This window comes from Lipotes vexillifer, unplaced genomic scaffold (assembly GCF_000442215.2).
Source record: "Lipotes vexillifer unplaced genomic scaffold, Lipotes_vexillifer_v1.1 scaffold216, whole genome shotgun sequence".
Classification (NCBI taxonomy): domain Eukaryota; kingdom Metazoa; phylum Chordata; class Mammalia; order Artiodactyla; family Lipotidae; genus Lipotes; species Lipotes vexillifer.
In genome coordinates, this window is record NW_006779100.1 from 3,110,314 (window position 1) to 3,118,204 (window position 7,891).

The following is a 7,891-nucleotide window of genomic DNA, read 5'->3' on the forward strand; positions in this document are numbered from 1 at the left end:
GAAGACAGCCAACCCTGCTCTGATCTTTCTACTCCTTAAAAGAAAGCAACTACCCCAGTTTAAAAACAAAACAAAACAAAACAAAAAACCCACTAGCAACCTTTCCAGAGTCTTATACTACAAGAGGAAAAGACTTCTCTTCCACATGAAGCACTCAGCAAAACTGACAACCAGAGAGCTGTGCTGGAAAAATGATTTTGTTATGTATTCGTGTAAGCATAGATCAAGGGAGGGCATGTAAGCTAATGCCAATCATGATTTGTAACTACGATACTCAGTGAGTCCTTAAGCTATTCTGGAGACACAGTTTGGGCATGGCTCAGAGTTCTGATGCTCTACTATCTGGTTCCCTATAGCTTTTGCTGTGGAACATTTCTTTTTGATAGCTATTTTCTCCTGCTATCCTGCCCTTCTAACACATCCAAGCCAACAAGTCCAGCTTCAGTAACCGAAGCAGCTGGTTCCTATCACTGAAGAGATCCTATTTGAAGGGAACCAGCGTCCCAGGGAAGCTACAACTGGGGCAGCCTAGAGGCTTATGGAAGTCATCCAGTCTGATGCATACCAGCTAGTATGGATATTTGTACTACTTTAAAATTCATCTTTAGTGCTTTAAAAATCATTTGCCTTCTTCCAGGGATGTGTGTCTCTGCTGGCCACAGTTCTTCCCGCTAGCCAGTCTAAATAGCTCATGCTTCATTTTAAGTCCAACTCCTCTCGTTCTAGCCTCTGTAAACACGGTTTTCAGTACTTCTGCACCGTGATTCTTCAAGAATTTTTTGTTACAACATTCAAGGCTCTGGTCAATTAGTCACTCAGTCTCTTTGTACTCATACCATCAGAATATGGGTTATCTATATTTAACACACATGGTTTGGAAGAGACACTAGAAGAGAGAAAAAAACATTTGCTAAATATGAGGAAGAGCCTCTTGCTATGGAAGAAAAATACCTGTTACACGTGAAACAGACTTTGACTGGTAAGGGAACAAGACCATTGTGATCTAACTCATGCTGTGTCTTCTTAACGTTTTTCCCTGTGGTTTCCTCCTTTCTTCTCCTCTTGCTAGAACCTAGAAGAGAAATTGGTGGTGTTGAATTTTCCCTGGATGGAGAGTTCCTAGTTCGGGACATGGAAACAACAGCAGGTCCGAGGAACAGGTCTTAGGAAAAGCATGTGTCATGGCCTGGACATGCATCTCTTTCTGAGGCCCCCTGGGCTGGTTTCAAGGGAGAAGAAGAATGAGAAAGGAGGAAAGGGAGATATAAGTCAGAACTAGGATCACAAGTCACTTGCTCTATGGCAGAAACACACCTAAATGTTTTGCAGACACGGAGTGGTCAGAAACCTAGGTTAGATACTGGTGACTTAAGGAATAGAAATACCCAGGTCTAATGGTCAATAAAGACTATTCTGTGAAGGTGGCTAAGGAAAAGAGTATAATTTTACTGCATTTTTATAGAAAGCAGAAAAGCTTTGAGTCTGTATGCATCCTACTGACCAGCAGGTTTCTTAAGCCTGCTAATTTCACTTTCTCTGGGAAGAAAATAAGATCTAGACGCTTTGTGGTATCAAGTAGAAGCCATGAGTTGATTTAAAAAAAAAGGGAATGGAGGGCAATTTATAATATCCATCAAAACTACAAGTGCATAGTTTAAAAACAATATGAATGCATAGTTTTGACCCAGCAATTCTAGTATTAGTAATTTATCCTACTTATCCTACCGATACACTCACATGTACACACTCACATGTATACAATGACGTATTTACAAAATTATTTGTTGAAACAGTATCTGTGGTAACACAAGATTAAGCACAACCAGAATTTCCATTAATAGGAAACTGGTTAAATAAATTATGGTGCATCTATATAAAGAAATTCTAGGAGATACATAAGAACCAAACAGTGGTTATCTGTGAGGGGTAGGAATGTAGAAACTAGGCAAATGGCAGACAGGGATGGGTGTGAAATTTTTCATTGTAACCCTTTTTATATTTTTTGATTTTTGAACTATGTGTGTGTATTACCTTTTTTGTTTTTTAAAGTGATACTGGGAAGGGTGGAAAACAGAAAACTGAGCAAGCATTGTAAACCTGCAAAGATCTCGAACCAAGAACAGGAATCTGAGACAGTGGCTACACGGACAGTGACCTCACAGGCTGCACAGCCCTTTGGTTGGACAACAGTCCTTTGGGGAAGCCGGGGTAGGGTAGAGGATATGACAGTCTGGCTAACCTGGTAGTGCAGTGGTACAAGTCAGTTCATTGGGCAACTGAAATTGGGTGGGGTTCCGCTCCATGGCGGCAGCAATCAGCAGCTCAAAGGGGCGCCTTAGCTGGGGCTGCACGTAGTCCGGCTCTGCTGCCACTGGCTCCTCGTCCACGTCAATGATGTCCTCGTCGACATCATTCTGCTCAGAGGTGGGGGTCTCTGTGCTGGCATTGGATGTGGGCGTGCCAGGCCGGCTGGCTCTCCTTTCCAGGATCCGGGCATGGGCAATGGCCTTGAGTTCAGTTTTGCTAGCTGATCTGTCCAACAAGTCAGTGTCGCTGCTGGGGGATGTAGTCCGTTTGCCAGATTTGTCCACCAGTCCATTGACGTGGCCCAGCTCCTTTTTCTGCTCTCGTTTCTGTGCAAATAAACAGGTGGGCCCATCACACAAAGTGACACAAAATAGAGATGGATGCTACAAAGTCCTGCTAGACCACTAACCAAAATTACGGAAGTCTCTAATATCAGAGACTCATCCACCTGGGTGGGGACTTGGAACAATGGTCTGTTAAAGTTGACAAAACTATAGCTGAACTAAACTAAAGTTGGCAAAACCACTGCAGCAGGGAATCACCAAAAAGTACAAAAGTTAGAAACAATTTTACAAACCACACATCATATGATACACAGTATCTGTACACGAGGTGGGGGGGCAGTAAAGGGATAAAACGTCAATTCAGTGAGAATAAACTTAGACTAAGTGAGGACAGTAAGAATAACGTAGAGAATCAAGGAGAGCACTGTTGTTTGCCTCGGAGTGCCCTGAATGGTTTTAAGAACTTTGCTCAAAATACAGAAAAACCTGCAGAAGCAAAGGTAGAAAGTAAAACAGGCAAGCAGAGCTCCCTGTCCAGGGAGGTTGGGTGCTGACTTGCAAGGCAGCCACACCACAAGGTGGAAGGGTGGTGTGTAGAGGGCAGTGATCCAGCAATCATGGCGTCCGAGAACGGCGGCTTTCAATGTCTCAAGTTTAACTAGAACTCTGACAGTGACACTTTTTGAATGGAAAGGTGGGGACATGGAAAAAGATTAAGTGTACAGAGTAGGACTGAATGACTGATAATACATTTTCCTCCAGGGCTCCAAATAGAGTGGTCAAATGAAGGTTTAGCACTGGTCTCCAGTCAGGAGACCTGGGATCTTGTCCCAGCTCTGCCTCTGATTCCCTATGACCTTAGGTGACTCAGGCCGGAGGGCAGGAATTTCTCTATGTGTAAAGTGAGACTAGTAAGACCTTTCTTCTCCTCCTCTCAGGGATACGGTAGAGATAAAGAGCATCACATATATGAAAGGGATGGCTCTGAGTTGGGGGAAGATCTAGCCTCCACTAGGAATAAAACCTGAACATCAGAGGTTGATGATGCCCACAGGATGTATCATTTCAATCCATTTCACTGTAACTGCAGGAGGCCAGAGGGCTGTAGAGGTGATGAGGCAAAAGGCAGATTTGGCACTGGTAGGCATAGAGGTCCATCTGAGAGCAGGTCAGAGTGGCATTCCAGGAAAAGCACACTCTGTTGAAAAAGGCATACTGTAATATAATCCCCAGAAAGTAGCTCTGTTTCCAGAAAATTGATGAACAAGTAATAGGGCTTTGGAGCGAAACAGAATTTGGTTCAAATCTTGGCTGTGTCCATTCCTTTGAGTACTTGGGTAAGTTCTACAATTGTGAACCTCAGTTTCTTCCTTTTAAAAAGGGAGAGAGGAAAAAAAAAAAAAAAAGGAGAATATACCCCCAGTACCCATAGCTGGCTGTACGGGCTAAATGAGATGACACATGTAGAAACCCAGCCACAACGAGCACTAAGACGATGTTAGTTCTTTTCACCCTCTTTTCCTGTTGGCTTCATCTCTTCCACCACAGCTGTTCCCAACCCTTTCAAGTCCAGCTTCTTTGAGTGGCAAGTTTCTGAAAGGCCTCCTGGCTAGCAGGTGCCTCTAACTGGCCCCACTCTAATCTAGCTGGGGACACACAGGTAGAGATCTTGGGAGGAGGACAAGCTGGAGGACACCCTGGTTTGTGGACTTCAAGAGATATTAAACTACAGCTGGGGTTAGGTGGTTGACTTGGCCTTGGCTTGCTTTAATAAGAACCCTATGCACACATTGAAGAATAAAGGTCTGCCTAATTGTTTACCTTCTTCTTAAAGGCTGAAAACTGTTACACACATAAACCACAATCTCTGAATCATCTCATCCTGTTTCTGCAACCAAGGAAGTAATCATTCATTGTGACATCATGTTGAGGGGCCAGGAAAAGAGGTGACGTCACAACAAGGGAAGGTTGCTTGGTGTATAATTAGTGTGGGGTGGAGGGTAGGGAGTGGTTTACAATTCACAGACAAATTCGAATCCACAGCCTATAATTTGAGGATTGGGTCTCTCATAATCTGGGTGGAAGCACACCTACTTCCTTTTTTGATAAGGGAGCATTTAGCTTTCATACCCCACAGAAGTTCTCAAAGTAGAAAATTATGCTCTCAAAGCCAGTATTGAATTATCAAAGCTGAGGGAAGGGGAGCTAAAGAAAGGTTAGGCAACCTGGGGTACAAGTGGGTCCAAGTCCTCTCCATCCCACACACCTGGCCGAGCTTCTGGATACCAGCAACTTATTTGCCTTGGGGTGAAGGGAATCCTTTTTCTATCAAGCTGGAGAAGCGCCTTCCTCTTCAGCCTCTTTCAGCCACTGGATATGGCTGCCACATTCAGGCCACTTATCAGGAGGTCTACAAGGAGATCAGACTACTCCTGTCACTAGTGAATTAACATGGCTCAGTAAATTAACACACCTTTTCTGCCCATTTCAGCAGCCCATGTTTGGATTTTAGGCCCTACTGGATTCTAAACAGTCACTATGGGGAGTGTGAGGGTGATTCCAGGGCTGGAAGAGACAAGAAGAAGGGACAAAAATGCCTTCAGGGCCAAGCCGTCTTAGCTCTAGAATATCAGTGCTCTAGATCTGGCATCCTGAGGAAAGCCTTCAGAAAGCAGCATTATTACCTTTCGGCGAACAGTGCACCGGTGACACATCCACTCCCCAGGAGGCAACATCTCTTCACTCAGTGGAGGGTTACTGTGGGGAAAAGACAAGGGCAAGACTAAGTAACTAACCCTTTGATGCAGCAGGGAAAAGCCTAACTAGGTGTGACACAAAGCTGCATGTCCCTCAACTCCTATTCTGGCCAGTCCTGCAGCACTGCTTGGGTTCTCTTATCCTTCAAAATTCTTACTTGGCATCATTTACAATAACCTAAGGAGTAAGCATCCCTTCCCATATCTTAGAAAGAGAAGCCAAATGCAAAGCTGTTAACACTGGGCTTACAGGGAAAGAAAGATATAATGAACTAGTTTGGAGCCTTGAGGAGTCATTCCCAAACTCTGCACCATGCTAATAAAATCACTGAGAGGTCCTCCACCATCTTTTTAAAGCCTGCCAGTGTAAGTCCAAGATCTTCCACCTGCTGTTCAAAGCCCTCTGTAAAATGGTCTCCTTCCATCTTCCCAGGCCCCGTTCGTGTTCTTTTTCTCCTAGTTAAACTGAAGACTTGCTATTTCTTCCTCTAGAAGTCTTCCCCTTGAAAGCTATGCCTACCAAAACCCTATTCATCCTGTACGGACTGCTTCAATCAGCCTATGGTAGATTAAAGATGCCTACAAATTTTCCGCTACTCCTTCCGCCCAGAAGTAGTCCATTTCCTTCCTCTTGAATTGAGCTTGTCTTGTGACTTTTTTTTTTTTTTTTGGCCACAGCTAGTGGCCAATGGGATCCTAGTTCCCTGACCAGGGATTGAACCTGCGCCCTCAGCAGTGAAACTGTGGAGTCCTAACCACTGGACCGCCAGGTAATTCCCTCTTGTAAGTTGTTTTGACCAACAGAACGCAGCAGAGGTGACAATGCTGTAACTTCCATGGCTGGGTCTGAAGAGACCTACAGATTCCATTTTTACATGTTTGCAATGTTCTATCTCAGAGCCCTGCTCTCATGCTGAGAGGTCACATGGAGGAGACTTAAGGCACTCCAGTTAACTCCAAGCCAACAGCTAGCACAAACTACTGCTATGTGACCGAATCATCTTGGATCATGCCAGCTCAGTTGAGCCTCCAAATAACTGCAGTCCAGATAACAATGTGTACAGAAAAACCACCCAGCTGAGCCTAGTCAACATGCAGAGAGAGATATAACTAGTGTCAAAAATAAATAAATAAATAAATAGATAAATAAATAAATAAATAGTGTCTGTTTTAAGCCACTGAGTTTCGGGGTAGTTTGTTATTCAGCGACAGATAAGTGAGCACACAGCTCCTCCATGCGCTCTTCCCAGATTACTCAGACATCCTTCTTCAGCTTTCCCTTGTGTGACAATTCTCTTACTTCTTTTATTAGAGGAACCAAGACAAAGGACTGGATCTGTTCCCTCTTTGTATCTTTATAATATAGAGGTTGTACACACAGTAGTCACTCAGTAAGTCAATACTGAGTCAAAATTACAGCTGTGTAGGGCCGGCCTTACTGCTCCTCCAGATCACTGATTTCCATTAAGAGTACACCAAGAACCATATGAAATTTTATTAAATTCTTAGGAGGGTCACATTTATAATGTCTCTACAGCAGTAGTTCTCAAAGTGTGGCATCAGCACCATCTGAGAACTTATTAGAAATGCAAATTCTGTCCGATAAGATACATGCTCCCCAATGTTCACAGCAGCACTATCTACAACAGCCAAGACATGGAAGCAACCTAAGTGTTCATCGACGGATGAATGGATAAAGAAGATGTGATATATATATACAATGGAATATCACTCAGCCATAAAACAAGAATGAAATAATGCCATTTGCAGCTAAGTGAAGTAAGTCAGACAGAGAAAGACAAATATTCTATATCACTTACATGTGGAATCTAAAAAAAATGATACAAATGAACTCACTTAGAAAATAGAAAAAGACTTAGACATAGAAAACCAATTTATGGTTACTAAAGGGCATAGCATAGGGGGATGAGGGGTAGGGGGAAGATAAATTAGGAGTCTTGGATTAAAATATACACAGTACTATATATAAAACAGGTAAACAACAAGGGCCTACTGTATAGCCCAGGGAACTATACTCAACATCTTGTAATAACCTATATGGGAAAAGAATCTGAAAAAGAATATGTGTGTGTGTGTGTGTGTGTGTGTGTGTGTGTGTGTGTGTATGTGTGTGTGTGTGTGTATCCACATGTATAACTGAATCACTTTGCTGTACACTTGAAACTAACACATTGTAAATTAACTATATTTCAATTAAAAAAAAAAAAAAGAAGAAATGCAAATTCTGAGACCTCACTCCAGGCCTACTGAATTAGAAATTCTGGGAGTGGGGCTCAGCAATTCATGTTTAACAAGTTCTCCTGGTGATTCTGCTCAATACCGAAGTTTGAAAACCACTGCTATACAGAATAAGGCTACATTTATTCTTAAGAAATGCCTACATTTGGTTCCTGGGAGTCACCTACTTGGAATGGTATGGAGGAAATTTTTTTTTCAAAATACATGAGAAATGCTAAAAAAATATTATATGTATATGTATATGTATATGTATATGTATATATATATATATATATATATATATAT

The 7,891-nt window shown here is 42.6% G+C and overlaps 1 protein-coding gene across 1 annotated transcript in view; it reads right to left on the reverse strand.

Annotated features, from left to right (window-relative positions):
* Positions 1-7,891, reverse strand: part of PHF12 (PHD finger protein 12) — a 39,977-nt gene that overhangs the window by 13,141 nt on the left and 18,945 nt on the right. Inside the window, exons 3-5 of the mRNA XM_007452431.1 lie at positions 5,276-5,348; positions 2,240-2,633; positions 952-1,072 (exon numbers count right to left, since the gene is read on the reverse strand). Coding sequence (XP_007452493.1) covers positions 952-1,072; positions 2,240-2,633; positions 5,276-5,348 — 588 coding nt within the window. The remainder of the gene's footprint in view (positions 1-951; positions 1,073-2,239; positions 2,634-5,275; positions 5,349-7,891) is intronic.